The sequence below is a fragment of the Monopterus albus genome, unplaced genomic scaffold (genome assembly GCF_001952655.1).
Source record: "Monopterus albus unplaced genomic scaffold, M_albus_1.0 scaffold325.1, whole genome shotgun sequence".
NCBI classification, from domain to species: domain Eukaryota; kingdom Metazoa; phylum Chordata; class Actinopteri; order Synbranchiformes; family Synbranchidae; genus Monopterus; species Monopterus albus.
The window spans coordinates 173,338-200,185 of NW_018128205.1; the positions used below are offsets into that span (position 1 = coordinate 173,338).

Consider the following 26,848-nt stretch of genomic DNA (forward strand, 5'->3'; position numbering starts at 1 on the left):
GCAAGACAAATAAATTCTTTAAAAATCATACAGTGTGATTTCCTGAAATTTTTTTTTAATTCTGTCTCTCAGCATGGGAATGCACCTACAATGTGAATTTCAGACCCCTCCGTGATTTCTAAGTGGGAGAACTTGCAAAATCGCAGGGTGTTCAAATACTTCTGTTCCTCATTGTAAGTCATGTATGATTCTTAAATGCCTTATCCTGTGTGTTAAATGTTTGATTGTATTTACTAGGTGGATATAGGATAAAGGAGGAGGTGGTTAATCACTTCCTCATTCTGTACGCTCTCTGATGTCATCAAGGATGTCATAGGGTTGATTGATACCAGGGGCTATTTAATCAGCTCAGATGGAGCAGCTGGGTGGGTGGCAGTCCAAGTGTAACTGTGTGCACGTGCCTGTGAGTTGCGTTGAGTTATTTTGAGTTGAGTTTTCTTCAGTTATGTGAAGTTAACCATTTAGTTTTAGTGATTTTGTTTTGGCATGTGTACTTTGCTGGCACATGTTTAAAATAAATTATTGATTTGAGAAAACCTGATGTATTTTTCGAGTCTGTCTCCTACATTCCTGGCCGCTCAGATTCAACCTACCACAATAAATATTTTTACATTTTCATACTTGGATTTAAAAAAATTTTGTTTTTTACATTCACCCTTCATATTCCTCATTATGTACTAATTTGCAGTTATTCAATTAAAAACCAGGTGCTCGTCTGATCTGTTCAGTTATCGCTGCTGATCGTACAGACGTATGAACCAATCAGAAAGGGGGAGGATGAAGGAGAGAGGGGCCAACCAGAGTGTTTCCACGGTGACTGGGTGTCTGCGATGCCACTCAGGGGCCAGAGGTCGCTCACGGGCCGGTCCATCTGCCACGCTGCGTCTAGATGGAGCCAATCAAGGGAGAGAGGCCAAGAAAAGAGGACCAATCAGAGGAAGGGACAGAGAGGTCAGGTGAAGCGGGGTTGTACTGTTTGTCACTTATGAGCCTCTGTAGGAAACTGCTGTCGGGATTTAAAGGCATTTCCACAGTCATCTGATTTTTCATCATTTTATCGTCTCTGTGAACCCAGTGTCTTCATAGAAGGATCCAGGACTGGTCTACAAGTTCCTCTGTGCCCATGAGCTCCACTGTGTCCACAAGCTTTTGAAAGGTGAATCCTAATTCTCTTACTTCATTGTTCCTCACTCGACCCAGAAGTCGTTGCAGTTTGCCATATTCAAGGACGTCCGAAATCTCTTATTCCTGCTCTAAGGAGCCGTGAGCAAAGACACGAGAGCGTCCTTCACAGAAGTCTGTTATGGGCCAACACGTGGGCGGGGCTAAGTCACAAGTGAGGGAGATGTGGATGCCACAAAGAGAATTGGTATTCATCTACACTGTAGTTTTGACTCAGTCCCACAAACACTGTTCTGCTGCCACAAATACTAGACATGAGCTGTGGATTCATCAGCCACTGAAAGTAGTCCCCACCACATACACCGTTTCCTCCTGTCTGATTCTATTGTGGATCCGATTTCTGGTCTGCCAAATATCCAGATTCATTGAGCTCCGACAGTAAGAAACCTTATATTGAACATTTTCTCTTTTTAGTTATTTGTTACAAATTAACATTAAAACCTATAAAGGTTTGTTTTTAATGTCTCAGCTTAACAGATACGGGCATGTGGCAGACCAGGAACTGGATCCGAACTGGAGGACTGTCAGGGATTGTTTTCGGTGGCGGATGAATCCACATTTGGTTTCTGGTCAGTATTGGTGGCAGCAGGACAGTGTGTGTGGAACTGGCTCAGACTAAACTCCAGTGTGTGTGTTCATGGTGGTGGAGGAACATGTCAGCCAGTGCAGCAGTGTGGTCACTGCTGGGTTTACTGGTGTCTGGACACAGTGGCGCTCTGTGGCTCAGAGGGAGGAGGGACATCAACAGACTTACACTGTAGCGCCCCAGGAGACAGAATGTCCTCGTCCATGTCGTCAAGATCATCAGACAGGAGGAGGTGCTGCGGGGCCGGAGGTCGCAGGCCCAGGAAGGACGGGTCCAGGTTGAGGGCAGCAGCCAGCGCTCCCAGACCCGGGTTGTTGACCAAACAGAAACCTGTCAGAGACTCCATCTGCTGCCAACGGTGCAGCTTCTCCCGCAGGGCCGCCGTCACCTCAGCCAGGGCCTGTCTGAGGAGCAGGGGCAGAGGGTAAGTATACTCACTGCAGTACTGTCTGAGAGGTACTTGTTCTTTAGTAGAGTGGTTCCAAATTATGCTGCATTGTACTTTTACTCCACAACAAATCAAACAGAAGTATTGTCCTTTTTACTGCACTGCATTCTGTGGTGGAAGAAGCAGTACCCAAATCCTTTACTGGAGTAAAAGAAATACCAGCGTAAAAATACTCTGTTACAAGTAAATGTCCCACATTCAAATTGTTACTGAAGTAGAAGTGGAACAGTATTGGCACCAAAATATCCCTGAAGTACCAAAGTAACAGTTGTTACATAGTATTGGATCATAGTGATGCGTTACTGTGTTCATCCCTTTAATGCTGCAGCTGGTAAAGGTGGAGCTGATGTTAACTACCTTATATACTTATACTGTGAAGTACTTTCCATGCTGCTGGGTAGCAGGTGGATTTCCCACCGAGTTCAATAGAGTCTGATGATTCTACTGGGTTTGGTTTGATTCATCCGATTCTGGAAAGGAACTGAAGTTATCGGGTACATGTAGTGCAGTAAAAAGTACATGGTTTGTCTCTGACATGGAGTGAAGTCACAGTATGAAGTAACAGGATGTGGAAATACTCAGGTACATGTAGCGAGAGCTGGAAAAAAAGGCAAGTACCTTCACTGAAGTACTGTACCTAAGTACAGTTTTGAAGAATTGGTACTTTAGTTGAGTATTTCCATTCTCTGCTACTTCACTGTGCCCATTCTGAAGGACAGACTCTCCTATGGTGGTGCAGAGGAGCCAAGTACATTTACTTCAGTACTTCAGAATAGTTTTGAGGTATTTGTGCTGAACAGTTATGTGATATCACATGTGATATGGCCTCAGATTTGCCAGGTGACACTCAGGAGGCTCTTAACCTTAATCTGAAGAGTAACTCCTGCTGTCAGATCCATGTAGAGAAAAGAACAGTGTTCCCATCTTTAACGTAGTCAAGTCTAAAGTACAAGTACCTCAAAACCATCCTGGAGTAAAAGTGACCAGTTCTGACTGCTCAACAGTTTAACCTGCAGAATGTGTCCATGTCCCTTTGTGCTGTGCACTCAGGGTCAAACGTGACTCACTTGGCAGAGAGGATCTTGTGGTCGACGGCGTCCAGCGAGGAGCTGTGAGCCACGTGAAATGTCCCAAACAGAGAGCTCCTCTTCTTCTTGATCTTCTCTGCCTGGAACACCACCATCATCATCATTACTATCAGTCAGTGCTGTAAGTTCAAACTCCCAATTAGACCTCCATTGTTGTCCACCAGCTATTAAACCGCCCAACCCCCCCAGTGAGCCACGCTGCCGCACTGGGGGACAGGTTTCCTCCTCAGGAAAAGGGTTTTCAACAAACTGCTCTGCTCTGCTCACACTGCTCCACCAGCTTCTGCACACAACAAGGTGTTGGAAACAGACGGGCCTCATATTTCCTGAGGAAGAAACTTGCTCGCCATGGCGGTGTGGCTCACTGGGCTGTGCTTAAAGGACAACTTCACTTTGTTTTAACTTGCTGTATTTCCCCTAAAAGAGTGAATGGTGACTGTGGAGCCAGCGCTAATGTCACCATCTGCCTCTGTTGTAGAGATTCAGGAAACTAAAAGTCACATTAACTGGCATCACCAGGGCGCAACGGGCTAGCCTTACAGAGAACTCGGAGTCAAAGCAACATACAGTAAATCCCCGGGTGAACTGGTTGGCTGACCTGATGCCCGGGTGATCGGACGATCACCCTCTGCAGTCAGCTGTAATCGCTGCCTTCAAGAAATCAGTGTGAGATAACTCTGAGCTCTCAGGCTAGCCCGTTGTCCTGGTAATGCTGTTTAATGTGACTTTTAGTTTCTGAATCTGTACAACAGGAACAGCGACATTAGTGCCAGCTCCGGAGTCACCATACACATTTGTACAGGGAAGAAAAAAAACTGCAGTTCTCCTCTGTAGCGCTCAGGCAGCAGTGCAAGTGTCAACAGGAGTTTGGTGCTATGTAACACAGACACACAAAATGAGTGGCTGCAGGGTTCGAGTCTAGCAGTGGCTAAAGCAGTTTTGCAGCCTGCAGCGAGAGTGTGCGTGTCCTCACCCCCTCCCTGGCCTGCAGCAGCTGCCTCTCTGCGCTCTGCTTCTTGATGTTGTAGTACTGAACTTCGACCTCGTGCGTCAGCTGCAGCCATTTCTGCAGAGCCTCCGGCGGCGCCCAGCGACCCCGTGACTCCAGCTCCCTCTCCGCCTTCCTCAGCGCCACACGGACCTGCAGTACACACACAGACCCATCAGGACTGAACCCTTAGAGACTGCTCCATGTTTGCACTGACCTCTCCCTGGGTTTCTGCTGTAGATGGGCCTGTCATGACAAGGAGGGCAGGGACATCAATAAATTATACTGGTTAAATTGTCTTTGTTGTTTATTATTACTTACAGGAATTTATTATAACACATAAATCATGGCTGTGGAAACTTAAGACGTGTCTAATTACTAATGTCAGAGATTCAGTTGATGTCTGAACAGTGAAAATGTTTCTTTACAATCTAGAACGGCTCCGTATTAATACTGTGACTGACTACATGTCTCAGGCATCCGGCATTTTCCTTGTGTCTAGTGTCCTGGTACAGAGTGGACAACGGGAGGGGCCAGACGAGAGACCGGGGGTCAGGACTGCCTGATTTCTACACACGCAGTGTTTTGTTTTCCTGATGGGAACTAACAAAAAATTCAGTTTGGTGTGAAATAAATCAAAAAAAAAGAAAATCACGTCCCAGTGGAGAAACTCACTAAGGCTTCCAGTACTAATGAGAGTAGTTCTACTAGTTTTACAAAGTGCTCTACATGTACTGCAAGTTTTCATGGAGACAGAAAATGGCTCAGACCACACAAAGTTTGGTGCTTAGGGGAAATCCCAGCATCCCTTAATTGCATCCATGTTTCCCCCATTTGCAGCTTCTCCTTGTGTTTTAGTCCCACCCACATGAGAATGAGTAGAGAGGACTCGAGGGAAGAGACATGGCACGTCCTTTCCTCCCATCCTTTATCTGAAGTGTTCAGTCACCTGATTTCTGACAAAGGGGCGCATCGGTCCATGAGAGAAATTCTCGTGCAGCCTCGCTCGCGGCTCTTCCAGCAGCATTCTCGCTCTTCACAGCAGAAATCATGTGGTCAATCCCACTTCCCTTATTTGATCAATCCTTGAGCTTTGGGACAGCTAACTCAAAACTCTTCTTCCTGCTGCGAAGAGCCTGCTGGACAAGCCAGAAGAAGTCTTCGCAGAAGTCTGTTATGGACCGACACGCCACTTCATCAGAAATCAACTGTTGATTGAACAGATGAAGATGCAGATGAAGGATGAGAGGCAAGGATGCTCGAGTCCTCTCACCTCACTTTTACATTACATTACCTGGGATTCTCAGAGTCTTGGGACGTCCAGAATGACTTGCGGGTCGAACAAGGACTGATCTATTTAGGGACCTGGAATGTTCCCTCCACGTTTTCATGGCCTGACTCGAAGTGCGGCTGCAGCCTACCTGCTCCAGCTCCTCCTCGGCGTACTTCTGCCGGCTCCTCTCGTTCTCCGCCCCCTCTCGCAGCTCTCGGAGCCGCTGAGCCTCCTGTTTCGCCGAGTTGATCTCGTTCCTCAGCTCCTCCTCCACCTTCACCTTCTCCACTTGAACGCAGTGCTGCTCCTCCTGAGCCTGCTGCAACCTGACAGAGACAACAGTGTGTCAAAAAGCTCCCATGCCACACCAGCGCCTGAACACACCATTGCTGCTGCTCTCACTTCAGCATAAAGACAGAACTGTATGACTGTAGCACTTCAGTGGTAAAAAGGGATTGCATTAGTAGTAATATTATCATTACTATAATGTATTTTTACTGAAAAACGTTTGTTAAACTACAGTTGTTACTACTGCTGCCTCTGCCACACTACTGCTTTGACCACTAATGATACTTCTCAAATTGTTTGAGCTGTTACAACTACCACTACTGTCCTTCTACTATAACTCATTTTGTGCACTTTATAATTACACAAACTATGACTGAGATGCAGCTGCCAGGAGGAAGTAACTCGTCTACTGTGTGTGTGTGTGTGTGTGTGTGTCTGTGCATGCGCATGTGCAGGCTGAGCTGCTGACTGGTCTTTGCCCAAATAAGGCCGTCAGAGATTCTGCACACACTGACACACACACACACACAACACACACACACACATACATGCCCACATTTGTACCTGTATGTAGGTGGGTATGAATGTGGCTGAGTACTGTACATGTGTACATACAGAGTACTGTTCAGTATGGGGTCGCCTCCATTTTTCACTGTGACATGTAACCAGTTTGAGTCCAGTCAATGACCTTAAATGGTACAAAGCTGAGCAGTAAAGCACCAGAGGTTAAAGAAAAAAAGTCACCAAAAACCAAATCGTGTGTGAATGAGCCACAAACTGCTCCAGGCTGTGGAGGAGGAAAGACCAGGTGATTGACTGGCAGCACAGGGTCCAGAATGAAAGCAGAGCGGCTGACAGGTGCAACACATCTGTGGGAACATCTGCCCCAGCAGTGTTTGGTTTCAGTTGTAGAGAGAATGACACAGGTGTGTTCAGATCACACTGGTAACACCTGGACACATGGAGGTGACCCCGAACCTTTGATCAGTAGAGTAAATAAGTCAACCAGGGTGGTGCTAGACTCACTTCGCCTGCAGGTCCAGCAAGCTCTGCTCGGCCTTCTGCAGACCCTCCAGGTCCTTCATCAGCTTCCCTAGGTCATCTCTGGACCTCCTGGTCTGGACGTAGGCAAACCAGCAGCCACCCAAAGCCATCAGGATGGACACAGCCAGGACCGGGTCCTTCCACCAGCTCTGCCGCCCTGCGCACACACAGTGGATATACAGTACACAGATCCATGCATGCAAACAGATGTAATGTACACAAATGCATGCACACATACAGTATGGATGATGTACATGAAAAGTGAATGGGCCTGCCAGGCTCGGGTACAGGGCCCCGAGGGACCAGGGGGCCCTGAACCTGAGTATCTGTATGAAGTGACTGTGTCACCCAACAAGAAGTCGAGGCAAAATGAGTAAAAACAGCCACAAAGAGGCGTACAAGGATGAGCAAAACCACTTCATCCACAGAAACAAGCCTGGACAAACATACCTACAAAGTGACGTGAAGCAACAAAAACCCAGGCCCAGTGTCTCGTGATCCGTCCATGGTTATACACACACACAGAGTATTTACCTGTGTTTTGTTCAGACCAAGTCAAATGATAAAGGAACACACAGACACACCTGGCGGTGGCCCAAACAGCACGATGTCCAGAGCTTTGAGCTGCAGCTTCTGACCATGACTTCTGTCTACGATCTTCAGCACCGTCACCATCAGGGTGTAGTTCTTCACCGCCAGCCTGCTCACGAGGACACACAACCGATGAGCTACAGACAAGCTTCAGCGAGGAGACACACAAGAGCATCCTTTGCATTAGTCCTTTATGGTCTGACCCGCCCCTGTATCAGAAACCAGTAGGTGATTGGACGCTTCAGATGAAGGCTGGGAAGAAAGGGCATCTCGTGTTGTTAATAATGTTTCCTCGAGTCCTCTCTCCTCACGTTTTCCTTTCATCTTATGTGGGTGGGACTAAGACAGAAGGAAAAGTGAGGAAAACGACAACCCACATAAGACGAGTGTCAGCAGACTCCACAGGAAATGGGTGGAGGACACCCACGACAGCCTGACCCTGGAGGGCAAACTGGGGAAACCTGTATGTCAACACTACTAAGTGTCACGGCTGGTTAACTTGGGGTTATGACACAGAGCACGAGTTACAATGAACCCATTTTCAGAGGTGGGAGATGGGACATGTAGTTTCCAGGGCCCACCGTGCACAACCTACCCTGCAGTGTGGGTGTGCATTACCTGGGCAGGGCTCTGCCGTCCAGCTTCTGCCTCCTGAAGGTGTCCACATACTGAGGGAGCTCCACACTGAGCAGCAGCCACTCCTCCACCTGCTGCACTGTCCAGTTGTACACTGAAAGCACACACACCGTGAGTAAACCCCTGCTAGGTGAGGGTCAGCTCCTCCACCCTCAGCATCACAGCCACCCACAGACCCTCCTGCAAGCTGAGCACAGGTACTCCAGTACAGTTTGAGGCATCTCCACCTGAGTATTTCCATGTCCTGTTACTTCATACTGTGACTTCACTCCATGTCAGAGACAAACCGTGCACTTTTTACTGTACTACATGTACCTGACAACCTCAGTTCCTTTCTAGAATCAGATGAATCAAACCAAACCCAGTAGAACCATCAGACTATTGATCCCAGTGGGAAATCCACCAGCTACCCAGCAGGATGGAAAGTACTTCACAGTATAAGTATATAAGGTAGTTAACATCAGCTCCACCTTTACCACCTACAGCATTAAAGTGATGAACACGGTAATCCAATATGATAGACAATAATGTAAAATACTTTTACTTTGGCTACGTCGAGTATATTTTGGTGCCGATACTTTTTATTTAAATGCAGGACTTTTACTTGCAACAGAGTACTTCTACACTGTGGTACTGCTACTCTGAACTTGAACTTAAAGGAACTTAAGTGGTTTTACTTTTTATGCAGTTTTGGATTTTATCTAAAAATCTGTCTTCTTCATGTTTGTAGTTTCTTTCCCGTCCTCTCTGGGACAAATGGAGCTGAAAGATTAAGTGGATCTAAAAATAGGCTTTATTTTTATTCTCAGGATTCTCTGCACATCAGTCGCTGCTGCCCCAGGCTCAGCCCCCCCAACCCCCGTCTGTTTTCTTGCCTCATTTCCTGTCTTTTCTTCTTTCCTTCCTTTTTTCTGTCTTTTTCTTTACTTAACTTTCCTTTTATTCTTCTTGTCCTTTCTTTCTCTTTAATATTTTTCTTACTTTTGCTTTTTCTTCCCTCCTCTTATTTTTCTTCTTTCCTGGTCTCTCTTTTCCATCACTTCCTACTTTAATTCCTTCATCTGTTTTTGTCCTTCCCTCTTTCTTTCATCCCTTACTTTCCTTCTCTCCTCCCTATCATTTATATCCCTTTGTCTTCCGGCCTCCTGGAGTCTTCCTTCCTTCTTCCTCTCTCTGTCCCTCACCTTTTGTTGTCTTTCTCTTCTTCCTGTTTTTCATAATCAAAGCCTGACTTCTTTAAACCAGCTTGAACCTTAAATCTAATTTTTAATGGAGTTTGGTTCTCTGAGTGGGGAAGAGGATGGACCATGTAGTTTCATTTATGGGGTGACTAAAGGCTCAGGCAAATGCAGCATCTCATTGTGTTTTCTTCTGTTGAAACTCTCAAGCTGCTCAGTCTAAAAACTGAAAACCATCAGGAGACAAAGAGCCTGTGAATGTCAGCTGCTGTTCTCTCTGAGACACCTGGACTGGTTCACATTTAAACTAATTAAAAACTGTCATTGTCTGGCACCATTTTGATAATCCAACCATTGTATCGGTCCTTTTAAAACAAACTGTAAAGAAATGTGACATCTCTGCAGATTTCAGCAGCAGCTTTGCTTTGCTATTTCTTTGTCATCAGCCCTTTCTTCTTTGTAAACTGAGTATTTGGGAATGTTTCAGATTTCTGGTCCAATAAAACATCACATTACCAGCAGCAGACTGAGCAGCTACCATGGTGACAAGAGGTGATGAGATCCTTAGCAAACATCTACAACAGAGGCTGTGACTACCACATCCACATTTATTGGAAACACTCCCATCTTACCTTCGGAGCTCTTCCAGGCGTTCCACATGTCCTCCACGCTGATGTACAAGTCAGCCCGGTGGAAGCTGCTGTGCTTGGCTTTGCGGTCATTGTACTTCAGATCCTCCCTAAGAAACTGAGGAGGAGGACAAGTCATAAAACCTTCACTGGGTTTGTCTTTCAGTGTAATTGCTGTGTGAGCTGTGTCACGAGTCTCACCTCGTCCGTCTCAGTGGTGTCCACGGTGCCGTCAGCATCGTCGTCCATCAGCTTGTGGATGCTGCATATGGCTTCAAAGCTTAGCAGCGAGTTCTCATCATGGCAGAGTTGCTGGTCTATCACACACAGATCTGCCAACAGGAACACAGCAGACTCAGCAGTATTACCACCCCTGTTCAACATGGTCCACAAGGGGAGGGGCTCTGCTTTGTACAGAAAAGACCCGTGTGTGTGTGTGTGTGTGTGTGCGCGCACTCTGCAGCAGCAACTGCAACACTGTAACTAAGTACATTTACTCAGACTTTGTAGTCAAAGAGCAAGTACATGTACTTCAGGATGGATTACTACAGGGCACAGGCCCAGGGGCCCAAAAGATTGGGGGCCCCTGAACTTCACCTGCAAAATATCGAGACAAACACACATGTCCAACGAGCACAAAGAGAGGCAGTGTCCTCAGAGATCAGCACAAATATCAACACAGGTGTCAAACACAGATCACCCATAAAGAGAGACACAACCGAACTACACAGCTACCTGGTCTGTGGTTGTGTCACCATGGGGGTCTTGCTGCTAGAGGAGGGCCGGGGTCTCTGACATGTCTCTGCCTGGGTGCCCCCTCTGCCACAGCCCATCAATTAATTGGATTATGCCCATTTTCTGCAGCTGTTTACGTCTATTCCGTCACTTCAGAAGCAAATAATGCCCTTTCTACTGCACTACACTGTGGTACTATGACTCTACTTACTACAAGTACCTGTTGCAGTACTGCAGAGCAGTGAGAGGACAAATGACCTGAATCAGACTGATAGGATCGATGTCAGTTCACTCAGACCAATGTGATATTTGGGTGATGGTAATTATGCTATGAAATACAGTCCAGGTGCCTTCCGCCTTCTCAGAATCCAAAACACCTCCGGTGAAACACAAGAACGTTGGAGCAGCTGTGAACATTCAGTCTGGCTGCAGCTTCTGTTTCTGCCAGAGACTCTGCTCCTCGAGCAAAAACAGCAACAGCACAGTAATCATCTATCATCTGCAGTTGCCATCTCTGCTTGGGACAAAGAACAGAGACACGTCACAGTTTTCTGCTTCAGTAAACTGGAGATACTGAGGTGAAAATGGTCCTGACTCGGTGGGATGTGACCACATGTTGGTCTGACTCAGTGTGATGTCCACCTCCTGAGCATCTCGTCACCTCTGATGTCATGCCACAACAAACCTCCATGAACCCAGAGAGAAACCAGAGGCTGCAGAACCTGCCTGAGAGTCCTCCTGTCTCTAGGTTTCTCTCAATGCTGCTGGTAACCAGTGCTGCTGCTAGTGATTTGTTTCATTATCACTTAATCTGATGATTATTTTCTAGATAGCTTATCAGATGTTTAAGAAGAAATAAAAACAGTGGCTGAGACTAAAACCAGGGCCTGGACTCATGCACAGTACAGTGAGGACACCACATTCACTGCTGCTGTTAGCCTCTGGATGGGGTTTGTGCACAATAACACAAACATACAGAATCTCTGGCTGCAGCCTTTAAAAAGTGCCAAAGATAAAAATAGATGCAGAGTAAACCTGCAAGCATGAAGCTGCGTGGAGCCGGAGCATGAGGGTTACATGGACCAGACAGCGTGTGCGGTCTGTGACAGATCAGTGGAGCCTCTGGGATTTACAGTGGTGCGGGAGGGACAGCGGATCTGTCTCCAATTACTGCAGTGTCTCTGCTCTTCCTGTGTGTCTCTGCAGGAAAGTTTCTGAGGAGTCTACTGTTTCTCTAAGACCACGTGCACACTCAGATCCCTCACACACCAACATAAGTAGGTGTAAAGCTCCGCCCCAGCCAGCAACACTAGCATCCTTATAGGGCTGTTGGCTGGTGCGGTACCTGATTTTGTTAAACCTATTCCACCTATAGTCCCTTCAGCCTAGACAGTCTGAGTCAAAACTGACATCATAAACTGCTCCTTCCTACTCTCTGCCCTTCCTGTCCTGTTCCCTGAAGCTATGACGTAAACTACGGATGCCTGGTTGGGACAAACTATACAAAATGCAGCCTCCAGTCTGAAGCTAGCGTTAGCTGGCTAACAGTAAACATGTCAGTCCAGCAGAACACTCTGGGTACTGCTGATGTGACACAAAGCTCCAGTTACGAGACCAAGGGAGGTAGAGAGAGTCAAAGTCACCGGCTGAACATCAGCTCAGTCTAAGCACAGCAGGAAACCTTCACATCCCATCATGCACTTGGTCCAGTTTCCTCTTTTATATCGGACTTCTGTTTCAGAAGTAGGGAGGCTTCAAACAGACCCCCTAGTCTCGTCTGCATCATTGTTGTTGTCGCTACTATTATTATGGCAGCAGTAGTGACCTACTCCAGTGGTGACTGAGTGTGTGTCAACACAGAGGGCAGGGCTGTTTCTGTGCTGCCACACTTGTCTGTTCCGTCCCTGACAGTCTCATGTTGTGCTGTATGTAAATATCAGATGGCGATGGCAGCATCACACCTTTTATTCCTTTTTCCCCACAGTCTGTTTCTAAACCTGCAACTGACCAATCAGAAGCGTCTGTCCTCATCTCCACTTCCTGTCCACGATGAGGCTGCGTGGGCGGAGCTGAATGTTTCACCAAAACTAGTCTATTTCTGTCACTTCCTGTGCCATGAACAATGTGTCATCTCCAGGAAGTTGTGGTGAGCTGCTAACGGCTAGCTCCCACACTATCGCTACTGCACAGCTCTGCTGCAACACACACACGGTGTTGACATACTGAACAGGAGGGGAGTTCAGACTGGAGCAGGAAGTCATCAGCTGACACAGGGCGAAAAGAAGGATCTCACACTTATTAGCATCCTGGATGATCAGTGTCAGCCAGACACAGACCCGTCCCCAGGAAGTCAAGCACAGAGAGCCCCCGTCAGTCTTGGGGTCTGGTCTGCTGTGGTGGAGGCTCTTACACGTCTGTGTCCAGGGGCCCGTTGTCTCCTGGTCTGTCTAAGTCTGCAGGAGACCTGGACTTACACACGGCAGCTGTTCACGGACAGGGTTTCACTTTTACAGAGAACAAACACTGTGACTACAGATCAGGTTCGGTTTGTTACTGACACACACACATTTTGACATCTTTACATCCCAGTCTGAGCCTGGACCACATGCTGCTACACGGAGATTCCACGGCCTCTGTGTAAAAACACAGAGAGGAAAAACAGACTTCTTCCTTTCTCAGGAACAAAGTGTGTATTTCTCACATTGCTGAGAGTCGAATGTTGGCCAGGAGTCCTCACAGTGATCCACTGTCTGTGCACATGTGGCCACTGTGCAATGCTCAGTCTGCTGCTGCCAAGTCAACTACTGAAACTAAAACATACTGACTTCAGACATGAGGAAGATGAGCAGCAAATCTTCACATACGAGAAGGTGCGAGCAGAAAATAAATTTGTCTCTTTGTCAAAAATGACAAAAACTCTGGTATCAAGTTATATGCAGAACGTTTTCTTTTGATCACTGCAGCTCCACTTTCAGTCTGACTGAATGTGACCAGATCCACAGGTGAACCTGTTCTTCTTTTTCAATTAACAACAAATCTAAAAAAGCTGGCCCCCCCCCCCCCCCACACACACACACACACACAGAGGAGTGTCTCCTACCTGAGGCTGCGTTGCCGTTGGAAACCAGATGATGGTGGTCCAGGTGGGTGTAGTCACTGCTCTCCAGTCCGCCCTGAGCCCTGACACACACGCTCAGCACACACAGCAGCCACACACACTCCATGTCTGAGGACAGAGAGGGACGTGAAACATCAGAGGCTCATTTCACTAATGAAAACTGGGACCAAATATTTACACTTTGTTCAGCTCTTTTCCACGAGACAAAACTGATGTCAGCACACAGTAACGGAGCCAGAAACTGCTGATTTGAAACCTGATTTATTATTCTGACAAACATGCAACTTGGCTCTTCAGATTTATGTTAGTCAACTAAAACATTTGTCTAGTTTTCTCCATTGTCGATGTTGATCCTATAAATATTGCTGCCTGTCTCCATCTTTGCTGTGCACAGTCACCGTGGTTACAGGTGTGTGTCTGTCCCTGTGCTCCCACTTAGACTAAAGCCTGTTCACTGGTTCAGCCCGAGAGGAGAAGCCAGGCAATGGGAGAGCACGAACACAGTGTGGTTTGTTTAGCCGACATCCAGATCGGGCCTAAAGTAAAGACCTGAAAACCATTTCAAGTGACAGTTTTTCCAACCAGTGCCATGATCTCAGATGTCCTTCCTTCACCAGGTTCCTGCGTGTCCAAGGCATCGTGCACCCTGGGTGCCATCAGTGTTAGCCTGGCGCAGATCATGAAACAGCGGGCCCCTGGGCACCAACATGTAAAAGGCCCCCATCCACCTCTAAGAGCGAGACTGTACAATCTCCAGTCAGTCTGTGTCTCCTGGCAGCTTGTTGTGTCTGTGTTTAGCTGAATTAAGAGCCTCTCTACCCGCAAGGCTCACACGGTGCTGCAGCGATGAGACGCCTCATGTGAAGGAGGGCGACTGCACACACACTTGTCTGTCTGTCTGGTTTCAGCCTCTTGTCTCCATTTATACTTGTGTTGCATTGGTTTGTATTCACTGTGCATCTAGTTTTACTCGTGTCTCTATTTTGCATCTCGTTGTAGTTGTCTCTGTTGTTTTGTATATTTTTGTAGTTCACTGTCTTTGTGGTTGACTCCTGTGTTGTTTTTTGGCTCATATGTCTGTCTGGTTTCAGCCTCTTGTCTCCATTTATACTTGTGTTGCATTGGTTTGTATTCACTGTGCATCTAGTTTTACTCGTGTCTCTATTTTGCATCTCATTGTAGTTGTCTCTGTTGTTTTGTATATTTTTGTAGTTCACTGTCATTGTGGTCGACTGCTGTGTTGTTTTTGTGGCTCATATGTCTTTGTGGTTGTATTGGGCCTATTTTTTTTCCTCACTGACTAGATCCAGTTCTAATATAAAGCTGTGGAGAGGAACCATGAATGTGTGGAGCCGACAGGAGAGACACGGCTCCACAGTCTCTGGGAACAAAACCACAAGAGTCACCACCAGGAGCAACTCTGCCACATCCTGATGTGTACATGTCGGACAACGGCATGGGGTTTTTATGGGCAAACTAAACAACAGTGGTGTAGTGAACAGCCCACCACAGGCTGTTCACTACACCACAGAGTGAGGCCCGGAGGCCCCTGGTCCTAACCTGCAAAATGTCCCTGAAAAAGACACACAAGAACAAAATCAGACCATAAACGACCACAGAGATGCAAAACCACCACAAAGACTCAAGCATTGTACAGACATCTTACTCTGTGCAGAAGGAGACGCACACAGATTCAAGGCGACCAGAAACGACCACAAAGAGACACAGGTAGACCTCAGACAGACTCAAAGCAGAACTCTTAACAAGTCGTGCTAATTTCCACTGTGACACCAAGGTGTACACACAGTCTACGTGTCACAGTGCACACGGACTTCTGTACACACACAAAACAAAGCAAACTAAATGAAAGCCGAGCTGAAGAACAAACAAGGAGGCGTTCAATGCCCTGATGCTCTGACGCGGGCTAAGCCAACCTGCCAGCACCAGCACCTGCACCAACGCGCCGCTTTCTCTCCTCCTCGGCCGCCCCGTCCCGCCCGGGCGGCACTGTTCTCGGCTGTAAATGAAGTTTTTGTGTCGCTCTGCGCGGAGGTCAAAGGTCACACAGCTGTTCAGCTTCACACCAACATCTCTGCAGCGGAAGACAACTTCGCAGTTCAAGCCCCCAGAGCACAAACCGTTTGAACCGAGAACCCGTCACTCACCCTTGCAGCAGCTGCTCCTCTAATCCATCAATTTGATCTGATCTGATCGGGACTGATCAATCCGACAGAAACAGACCGAGTGTGGTTGTGAAACGGTCGGGGATTCACTTGTCCGCCCGCAAACTCAACAAACTGCAGCTGGAAAAAAACACACATGCAGAGATCCGCCTGCGCTGCGTTCACGGACCCGACAAAGCTCCGAATCCATGGAGATGAAAAAAAAAGACCTTTGTTTAATTGTGAACCAACGCGCGTGGCAATAATAGTTTATCAGCTGATCCAAATAAAATTTATCGGCAACTATTTTGATTTAATCTTTTAAGGTAAACGTTTCTCTGTCGTATAAGATGAGAAATGAAATCTTTTGGCGAGTTTGTAGCGTTGATGGAGATAATAAACCAATTAATCGAGAACAGTAATGAAAATAATCAGTTTCAACTATTTCATTGTATTTCCATTTTTCTAAATTTATTTAATTTCCTTCAAGGGGATTGGGTTACTAAACCTTCCATGTACACTCTTAAAAGCGTGTTTTGATAAATGGAAAATGATTTAGGTCAATAACATTTTTGACAAAAACAAATCCAGGTGATTTTAACACATCACAAAATAAAAAATAAATGTAAAAATAATTTCTTTTTCCACAGCACACATTAACTGATCATTATTTTTTTCATAAAGTCTTATATAAAAAAGGAAAGGAAACAAGCATAAAAGCACATTGTTTTCATAATCAAATTATATTAAAAATAATTTAAAATATAACTTACATCCCTCCTTTTTCATAAAACAAACCGATTTAGCAGTTAAGCTTTACTTAGAAAACAAAAGATAAAAGATAAAAATATTTTAGATTAAAAAAAAATGTCTACATATGATTTGATTTAGACTTTTTGCTCAATCCAACAATAACTATAAATTCACCAGAGTCTGATAGTGTAGGTAGGTAGGTAGGTAAGTGCTTTATTGATCCCTCAATTGGGAAATTGCAGTGTTACAGCAGCAATGTTGTAGTGTTTGGCTCATGTTGCTTTTTCCAGACTTCTGTTTCCGTTAGATGAATAGTATTACTACGCGGTACATGCACCTCCATCCGTGAGAGTCAAAACATTTCTTGGAATAAAATCTGCTGCTCAGCCTCCCGTCGTCTTACCCGGTTGTCTGATTTCTCACAGGACCGGAAGGCAACGACTGTCGGATCCAGCGGTGCGACGGCGCCGCCCTGAGGCCAGAGGCAGGAGGAGCTGAGGATCCTCGGGTTTACTCCAGCTGTTAGTGGTGACGCGCATCCTCAGACCCGCGCCCACATCAGAGCCCAGTGAAAAACACAGGTGCTCAGCAGAAGAGAAGAGAGACCCACCAGCAGTAGGGTCCGCAACAGGTATGGCCTCGGTTTACTGGACTGAAAGGCTCATCAGGCAGGTCACCATCCACGTTATCAGTGTAAAGGCTGAACAGGTGAAGGGCACAGTGTAAATAATGTTTGCGTATTACATAATAGGGAAAATTTGTAAAGTGTTTTATTATTTAGAATGTTTCCCTGAAGTCCAGCCTGAACCCGCCTCTCTGCAGGAGAAGGATGATCCAGGTTCTTTGGATCCAAGTTATCCCAGTTCTGAACAACACTGACTGAAGGTTTGGTCACAACCAAGACTGGATCATGCCATCTAATCCGACTGGCCCCAGTGTTTCAGGTCCACAGAGTGAAACTGAAAGGGTGGGGGGGGGGACTAAAACAATCCAAGAACTGTCTAGTTACAGCCAGGTGTCCTGTGGTTTGTTACAGACTCCCAGTGTTTGTTCCCAGACAGCCAGTCAGTGAGCAGCAAGGAAGAGACTCCAAAGAGCTGGACAGCAACCGCAACGCGCCTCAAACATGAACAGCAGCTACAAAGAGACGGGTCTCCTTCAGTCTGGGGTCTGGCCCTCTGTAGGAGGGTGCGGCCCTGTGTCCAGGCCCCGTTGTCCCCTCGTCTGACCAGGGCTGTAGTAGACCTGGACACACAGCCGCTGCTCACTGACAGGGAACAAACAGTGAACTATGGATCAGGTTCAGCCTGTTAGCGACACGAACCAGAACTTTGAACCCGAGTCACGGTCTGACCCTGGAACAGAGCCTGGCCCTGGTGACAAGAGGAGGACTCCCTCTTGTATACCCTCGTCCTGTTCAGGTGTTTGTCGCTCAACCTGGCGGTGGGCGGGCCTTGGAAGGCTGACTCTAAATGCCTTTAGAAACATGGAGCGCAGCCGTGTTTTCTCGTCTTTCTCAACTCTGGGCGGAACCGACAGAAAAGCCCGGTGTTACTTCCACCGCCCAACAACACAGCAAACTTCCTCAAACTTGCTCCACCACTTCCTCCCTGCTCTCGGACTTCTTCCTCTTCACTGGCCCCGCCTGCCCGCCTCACACCGACATTGAGATCCGCTGTCCCTCCCGCACACACATACACCCCCACACCCACGCACTAAGCGAGACTGAGCGGAGCTGTGCGCCCAGGAAGGAAGACTAAAGACCGGTGAGTGTCCGCTCTCCATCGGCCCGGAGCTCCGGGACCGCACTGAGCAGCTGTGTGTGTGTGTGTGTGTGTCCCCAAACATTCAGCACATTATTGATCTCAAATTGAATTCTCGTCAGATGATCGATCGGTTTTCTAGCGGATCAATAACCTCTGTATGTGCGTGTGTGTGTGTGTGTGTGTGTGTGTGTGTGTGTCGCGCCGCTGCAGAGCGACCGCTCACCAGTGTTTCTGTCACTCGCCTATGGCTCTGTCACACTCAGGTTTTCTAGAAGAACATCGCGGTGTTACTGCACAGTTAGGCGAAGCACTCGGTGGTAGTAAGCGAGTAGCAAACAACTCTGACAAGGGGAGTGACCTGTGTATTAACTACAGACGTATTACAGCGAAATTATATTCATTGTGTTCAGACAAATACTACACAGAAACTGTACAGGGACAAAGTGTTTAAAGTGTAGTAATAATATATGAATATTTCAGGTACTATGTCTGAACTTCAGCAGTACTATAATGATCATTTTATTAACTTTTACCGGAGGAATATGATCAGAATAGTGCAGACACTCTGTCAAAGTAAATATGAGAATATCAGAGAATACTACAGAATTTAACAAAACAGAGTACTGGGTATAAAGTGAAACAGTATCTGTAATACTATGGGAATATTATATTGTGTATCAGTATTTCATTAAAATGTTACAAATGCATAAGAGAGCCGAGTGGTAGGTATAAAATGAAATAGCATCTGTGGTAAAACTACAGTAATATTACAGGTACTAAACAACTACAACACTGTAGGATTAATTTTGGAATATCACAGAGTACAGGAGTAAATGTGCTAAGGACTTTATAAACGTTAAGTCCAGATGAAAGTCAGGATGTGAGGGACACGTTATGAGTTATTAGAGAGGAAAGTACATTGAAACAGCAGTAATAGTAGGAATATTAAAGGTATGTTATTAAAACAAATAAAAAGTTAAATACTACTTTGACAGTATTTCAAGTTCTATACCTGAATAAATATGAAGTAAATGTTAAGATATCATTGAAACTCTATGGAAATATTTTAAAGGAAAGTAGTGGGTGTACACTGAAGTAGTATGTCTAATAGTACTAGTCTTGGCAGTGTGTTTAAATGAGTACAACAGTAACAAAACACATGAACCTAGAGGAAATATAAGGAAGAATATGAGTAAATACTACAGGTACACTATGTGGATATAATAGTGGAGAGTAGTGGGAATACACAGAAGTAGTATTTGTAGTGTGATAGTCTGTTGCGCAGGGATGTTTTTAAGTCGTTCAACCTAAAGGTGAGTGAACACAATTGTTCTGGTTTGGTGAACAAACCTCCAGCGGTGTCCAAGGCATCCCAGACTGGGGACGCCGGTACTGGGACCAGCTGCTCATGTTGACACCAACAGCAGGTCAGCGGTAAACAGCTGCTTTACACCTCTGCCTCTGTGGTTCTTTGAGCTGGCGTTCGCCGGGGACCGCTTCACCTCAGCTACAACAAATAAGCCTGATTCGAGTTTAGTCTGAGACGGGGAAAGTTGCATCGAGGACTTCTGAGTCTCTCTGTAGTTTATACTGACTTTCCAATAAGACATGTTAACGGCATGCAGAGGTCTGGTCCCGGCGTCTTGGGTCCACACCTGGTCGGCCCACCTGATAATCCACGACACCAATACGCCGAGGATCACCTGGCTGCTCTGGGAGCAGGGCCAACCAGGTCCCCGATCGCTGAGGGCCAGAACAACACAGTGGTGTGTTACAGGCCTGTACTGTATGATCCCAGGCCAACTCAGGCTGACTAACTGTGTCCTCCTCAAGCCAGTCAACATGACATCACACCGAGTCAGCAGTTGCACGTGCTCAGATGTGTCACAGTCAAGCTGTCCAGCTGTAGGCTGGAAGTCAGAGGGCGCCCAGATACTGCTGACTCACAGCGTACATCACAGTATGACTCGGTTCAGCCTGGTCTACAGCGTTCTGGTGCATGGCGCCTGTTAGCCAACTGTAAACCAGGAGTTCTGTGCTCGCTGTACCAGTGTCTTTACATCAGTGAGAGTCTGGATGACCGCCAGCCTTCAGCTCCTTAAAAGAGGATTCCACCTGACTTACAGTTGTCCTGGTGTAAACTGTGGCTCATCAAACACTTCTCCTGTGCTGGTGGATGAAGAGAGCAGCCACTTCCTGTTTCGGTTTCATCACAGACAAGTTCCTCCTGGCCTGTGCATCTCACTGTGCACTGGGGCGAAGGGGGTGAGTAGACGCTGTGAATGTGGACACAGCTGGAAACAGCAAGTCAGCAACAGGGTGACTACAAACCTCTGTGGACAAGAAAATGAAGGTGAAGAGTTAAAGTAGGACCCAAACAGTCCCAGTGTTCAGACCCACTTCCTGCTTTACCTCTGGCCTGCTTCTCTCACTGTAGTTGTGTGTCACAGTTCACTGAGGGCTGAAGCTTCAGCTGTGCTCGCCTCAGCTCCACCTTCACAGTGGTGTGACCGTCGCTACCAGCTGCAGGTTTAGTTCCAACCCGTCTGTCTGACTGGTCGTGATCCGTAATCTGTGTTACACAGTGGTGTTCGATAACCACTTTCACATATACTGAACGCTGGTGTTGTAGCCCTGGTCTGGCCCAGTGCCCCCCTTCCCCTGCTTTCTCTCCTCGGTTTTCCCACCACCCAGCTGGAGCTCTACACGTACATTTCATTTTCTCATCACTAACGCTGCAGTGATGGGCTGCTCATTGTCAGTCTGCACAGCAGGTTTCTCTTCTATCAGATGGGGCTTTTCAGCCTGTTGAAATCTAGAAAAACTCCACACTGCTCTGAAAATATCCCGTAAACCTTGTAGCCCTAATTTTAGAGATTTTCCCATCTGAGCTCCAGCTGCCGGAGGACTCAGTTCCTCTGTGGGTCCAGAGACTCTTCCTATAAACCACCAAGAAATATACCAATACAGAAAAAGAAGGCAGAGATGCTGACAAGACGAAACCAGCGCTGTTAGTTCCTGAAAACCTGACATGAAAGACCAGAGGTACTGTACCATGGCAGAGACAACAGCTGCAGTGGCCCTGTTAGCGACTGTGGTGCTTTAGATTTAGTTTCACCCAAGAATACAGAAGGCGTGGTGCGACATGATAAAGACTGTTTAAAATCTCAATTTACAGTGCCATGAGAACAGTCAGATCAGAATCCTTGTGGTCATTTTAACGCCTCCTCCTCTGCATATACGGCCTGTCATCATTACTCAGCGTCAGCCCCTCACAGACCGGTAACAGTAAACATGGAGGAGAGTGATGACAGCGACGAGATCAGTAGAGAGACTAGGACGTTTCACCTGTGGCTCACATTTCAGATACATATGTGCAAGTGTGGCAGTTTAGGAGCTCAGTGGTGTTCACACCGGATCCGGGTACATGGCACTGACACACACGGATGGGAAGAAGCGACACACACAGGCCAGATCTAAGCCTTAAGGCCCGATGTGGACGCAGCTATACTGGTCATTTTGTGTGTCTGTAGTTTTGACTTTCCAACTAGAAAACACTTCACACAGAGGTCCAGGGTTCAGGGTCTGTATCTGGTTTAGGACTATGACACAGCAAGCAGACGGTCCAATCAGCTTGGTGCATCTCTACCCTTACCCGTGACTCTGGCAGGAGGCACCAGTTGGGTAAGTCAGATTTTTGTGACCCCTCTGGACCATAGGAGTGATTTCAGACACTGTCAAGTGATTTCAACCCCAACCAGTCGAGGCAGAAGGCTGCCCACCAAGAGCCGAGGTCTATTGGATGGTATGAAGAACACTTGTCAGTGATGGTTTCAGCTGAGTTTTTCAGTGTGACGTCACTGCCATCTGAAACGTACTGACATTCGTGTACACACTCTCCTACCTCAAACCTACATACAACTTATGCTAATGATTAACTGACATTAAAATGAATCTGCAGACAAGTTTGTTTCAGATTCACACTATCTTCACACGCACACTTAGCGGAAGGTTGCTTTTACACAATGAATGTGCTTCAATGCGCCGCAGGTTGCTGCTCTCAGTTCTTCTTCCTCTTTTTTTATCTGTGTGCTTTCTGCTTCACACTCTGCCTGTGGCAGCGCACATCTGTTCTCAGATCTGCAGCTTTCACAGTGCGATGCTGTGTTGGACCATTCCGGTTAGGTCACACTATGCTGGGCCCATAACGAGCCACAGCGCAACCACTGAGTTCACGGCTGCACAATCTGTGGGTGCGCTGTGGGTCCTGGGGGCTTTCTACATGTCTGAGCACAGGGTTCGGTCCTGAGCCGTCCATGCGTACACACAGTGACATCAAGCTGCTGTTGCCGTTTACTGACCAACACGCTTTAATTTTGGAGAAGTGCGTAAAGGAGTCAGGGAATAACACTGGACTGCAGGTGTAGAAACCAGGTGGTGCCATGAGCTGAAACCACAGCCTGCGCAGCACTGTGTGCAGGAAAGAGCAAGTTTCCGAGTTACAACCCGCTGGATAGAGAAATCTGAGCCAGAAAATAAGGAACTGTACATCATATGGAGCAGCTGATGAACAGTTTGTTTCACAGGAAGAAACACAACAACAGTACATGAATGTCTGACATTTTGTCTCCAGTCTTAGTGTTTTTATAAAAATGTATTAGTTTTGATCGTATTGAGTCATTTGTTGTTTCAGTCAACAAAAAGTGAACTAAAAGTTTTTTTTTTCTGCCTTTTGTCGAACTTTCAGTGGCATGTAGACTAGTCTTGTCCTTGAACCGGTGACGTTACTGAAGTACCAACGCTGATTTGCGTGTGATGAAGGCCTTAACATTCAACAGTAACTGGTTCATTTGTCTAGTGACTTGTGCTTTAGTTCCTGTGTGCTGAATGGTCAAACATTTTGTGATACTTCTTAGTTTTCTCATACACAGCCTGTAAAATTGTTGTGCCTAATGTTTTCCGACACCGGTCAGTCCCGCTCCACGTCTGAGTTCCTGCAGTCGTCTTCATTGAAGTCGCTGCTTCATTTCAACATGAAACCACAGTCACATGTTTCTACTGGAAGCTTCCTTTTCTCCAACTACATGTGGGTTACAAAAGGATGTCATTACAACACCTCAACGTCCCCGTCACTCTTCTTCGCTGTCTCTGTTGTATGACTGGGTAAAAATCCTGAACCTCTCCTTTAAAGCCTGGTGTCCCTCCTCCCTCTGGGCCACAGAGCGGTACTGTGTCCATACACCAGTAAACCCAGCAGCGGCCGCACTGCTGTGCTGGCTGACACGTTCCTCTATCGCCATGAACACACCCTGGAGCTGGTTCTGACCCAGTCCCACGCACATACACCGTCCTTCTGCCACAGACGCTCTCTAGAGAACAAATGTAGATTCATCCGCTGCTGAAAATAGTCCCTGACAGATGCACCGTTTGATAAGAACTACAGTGAGCAGCTGCTTTAGGAAATGCTTGAAACTCTATATCTGTGAGGTGTTCTCAAAGAATTACGCTGCCAGTTAAAGGTCTGTTCTCATGGAAGTCAGTAGCAAAGTGCATCTAGGCCTTTGACAGGGAGTGTATGTCTTCAGCAAGAACCAACGAGCCACAGACAGAAGCAGGAAGTCTGGAGGGTTTGAGAGACAGACACATTTAACCCAGGGCGCTTGTCTTGGACTCATTCTCTATAACACAGACTGAAGTGGTGGTTCAAGTAAAGGATGTGAATGTTTTTTCCACCAAAGGTCAGAGGTCACAGTTCTCCTGTATGCACAATATGAAGGCAAAGCTGGAAGCAGTGAAGAACTGTGAGATCAGGGGTTGGAGCTTCCAGCTGGAGTGAGCTCAGCCGCCCTCCACCCAGACAGAGCGGGGGAGGGAGTGGTCGGGGTCCCCAGAGTGTGGGCTGAGCCACTCTCTCTGTCCAGACATCTGGAGGGGGACACTTTCCACACACGGTCCAGCGACGCTGTGTTCATCTAATCACATTTCAGACGTGAGCTTCAAAACCTCTCTTTAGAAAACCAGTGGGTGACATCACAGAGGGTTTGTCCATCTTTTATATACAGCTGATGGGTGACCTGGCAACTCAGACATTACTTCGGGGACTTAAACATTACCTTAGATTCTTAAATATGAAGTGAAATAAACCCTTTTTTAAACTAACAAACAACTTAAACAATAAGGAACCCAGAGGATCTGGAGTCGGTAAGTGAAGTCAGATTTGACCAAATGCTACCGAACCTCATCCCTGTTTGTTGATAGATTTGTGCCTTTAAGACAGATGCAGAAAAGTAAAGCAGGACACAGAGGACAGACCTGGTGACTGTCTGACATGTAAATGGAAATTTAAATGTGTGTAAGACGGTCATACACATTCAAATGTGTCGGAGTGAGGTGTGTGATAGGGCAATATCTCTGTTTTGTTTGGAGCCCACTTCCTCTTGCAGATAATTTCCATACACACAAATAGTGAAGGAGAACAAACTGTCTCTCTCTGCAGACGGACGATGGGACGTCACGTGTCTCTGAACAAACTGTGTTAACTGAAGGAAACTGAAGTGTCTCTGGCAGCAGGAGCAGGACGAGCTAACCAATCAGACGTGAACTCACAGGTAATTTATTCTTATCTGCTCTCTAATCCCCACACGAGGATGACAGAAGATCAGTCCTGAGATCTGTCGTCATATGGACAAAACAGGATCCATGTCATCAGCGCCTGTGTGTGTGTGTTGCAGGTTACTAAAGGCTCAGAGGTCGTCATGCAGTCTGTAAAGTGTGTGGTTGTAGGTGATGGCGCTGTAGGAAAGACCTGCCTCCTCATCTCCTACACCACCGGAGCTTTTCCCAAAGAGTACATCCCCACTGTGTTTGACAACTACAGCAGCCAGGTGTGTGCAGCTCCTCATTCACCTGTCCGCTGGATCATATACCTTGTTCATACATAGTTATTATGTAGCTCGTATGTATCGAGTATCACAGTTTTACACATGCCTTAAATGTCCTGCTTTGTCTATATAAAACTACTGTATTTGAGGCACTTTCACACAAGCAGACCTTTTACTGAAGTCAGAGTAGGAATACCACAGCAAATACTCTGGTACCACTCCAGCTTTCAAAGTTCTACTTATGTAACCGTACAAAAGTATTAGAATCAAAATATATTTACAATAACAGAAGCTCAAGTGCTCATTGTGCTGGATCATATTACCGAATAATAATGACAGGTTCATGTATGGGTCACTTTAATGGGAGTGTGTGAAGGTGGCGGCGGCACTAATTTTATTACTGTAGCTAATTAAATTTAGCTCCACATATAAAGAGAAACCATGGCCACACTTCAGGATGTTACAGTGGAGGTCAGTGTAAAATCCTGTGTACCTGTGTTCAGGTGACTGTGGATGGTAGGATCATCAGCCTGAACCTGTGGGACACGGCGGGTCAGGAGGAGTACGACCGGCTGAGGACGCTGTCCTACCCCCAGACCAACGTCTTCATCATCTGCTTCTCCATCTCGAGCCCGGCTTCCTACGAGAATGTCAAACACAAGTGGCATCCAGAGGTCAGAGGTCAAAGTTCAAGTGTAAAACTAACAATCCAGTGTTGTTTTACTGTTTCCTGTGTTTATGCTAAGCTAGGCTAACTAGCTGCTAGCTGTAGCTTCAGATTTTCTGTGCAGACATTAGTTAATGTAATAAAAGGAGCAGATTTCTCTTGATGGAAAGGATGCAGTTTTGGTTGCGTTAGTAATTGTGCACAAATCCTACCCAAGGACTTAAAGCAACAAGGAATTTGCTCCAAACATTGCTCTGTGCATGAGGAGCTGGTGGAGCAGTGTGAACAGAGCAGAGAGCAGTGACCTGTTCTCAGCCTGTGGAGCCGTTTGTTGGAAACAGATGGCCTCCTGTGTTTCCTGAGAAGGAAACCTGCCCCCCAGTGCAGCAGTGTGGCTCACTGGGGGGCCAACGTAAGTGGTGGACAACAGTGGAGGTCTACAGCACAGAGTGATGAGCCGGACCAGGGTCTGGACTCACACATATTATGGTGAGGCCACCACATTCACTGGTGCTGCTGGTCTCTGGACAGGGTTTGTGGGGAATGACACTGGCTTCTAACAGGCTTCTGGTTCCCAGTTCTTGTAGCTGTCACTCTTTCTTGCTTACTGAACTTCATCATCATCATCAGGTGTCTCACCACTGTCCCGGCGTCCCCATCCTGCTGGTCGGCACAAAAAGCGACCTCCGAAACGATGCAGAGATTCAGAGGAAGCTGAAGGAGCAGAACCAGACGCCAGTCACCCACCAGCAGGGCGCCGCCCTCGCCCGCCAGATCCACGCCATCCGCTACATGGAGTGCTCGGCCCTCAACCAGGACGGCATAAAGGACGTGT

At 46.8% G+C, this 26,848-nt stretch overlaps 2 protein-coding genes across 5 annotated transcripts in view; one reads left to right on the forward strand and one right to left on the reverse strand.

Moving 5' to 3' along the window:
• The window catches only part of LOC109974240 (stromal interaction molecule 1-like), a 22,305-nt gene extending 6,193 nt beyond the window's left edge, over positions 1-16,112 (reverse strand). For 2 of the 4 annotated variants that reach the window (XR_002276943.1, XM_020624342.1), the window contains exons 1-12: positions 15,950-16,112; positions 13,767-13,892; positions 10,133-10,263; positions 9,935-10,049; positions 8,107-8,218; positions 7,482-7,597; positions 6,880-7,054; positions 5,714-5,891; positions 4,278-4,445; positions 3,284-3,384; positions 1,937-2,172; positions 799-885 (exon numbers count right to left, since the gene is read on the reverse strand). Coding sequence is in view for 3 of the 4 variants with exons in the window: in XM_020624342.1 (XP_020479998.1) it covers positions 799-885; positions 1,937-2,172; positions 3,284-3,384; positions 4,278-4,445; positions 5,714-5,891; positions 6,880-7,054; positions 7,482-7,597; positions 8,107-8,218; positions 9,935-10,049; positions 10,133-10,263; positions 13,767-13,890 (1,543 nt within the window). In the remaining variant the exon portion in view is untranslated. The other 2 variants (XM_020624343.1, XM_020624344.1) reach the window with 2 other exon arrangements.
• Positions 16,113-17,735: 1,623 nt separating this feature from the next.
• Positions 17,736-26,848, forward strand: part of rhogb (ras homolog family member Gb) — a 9,634-nt gene continuing 521 nt past the window's right edge. Inside the window, exons 1-5 of the mRNA XM_020624300.1 lie at positions 17,736-18,465; positions 24,962-25,073; positions 25,197-25,349; positions 25,850-26,020; positions 26,644-26,844. Of these exons, the coding sequence (XP_020479956.1) occupies positions 25,221-25,349; positions 25,850-26,020; positions 26,644-26,844 (501 nt within the window). The 5' untranslated portion in view covers positions 17,736-18,465; positions 24,962-25,073; positions 25,197-25,220. The remainder of the gene's footprint in view (positions 18,466-24,961; positions 25,074-25,196; positions 25,350-25,849; positions 26,021-26,643; positions 26,845-26,848) is intronic.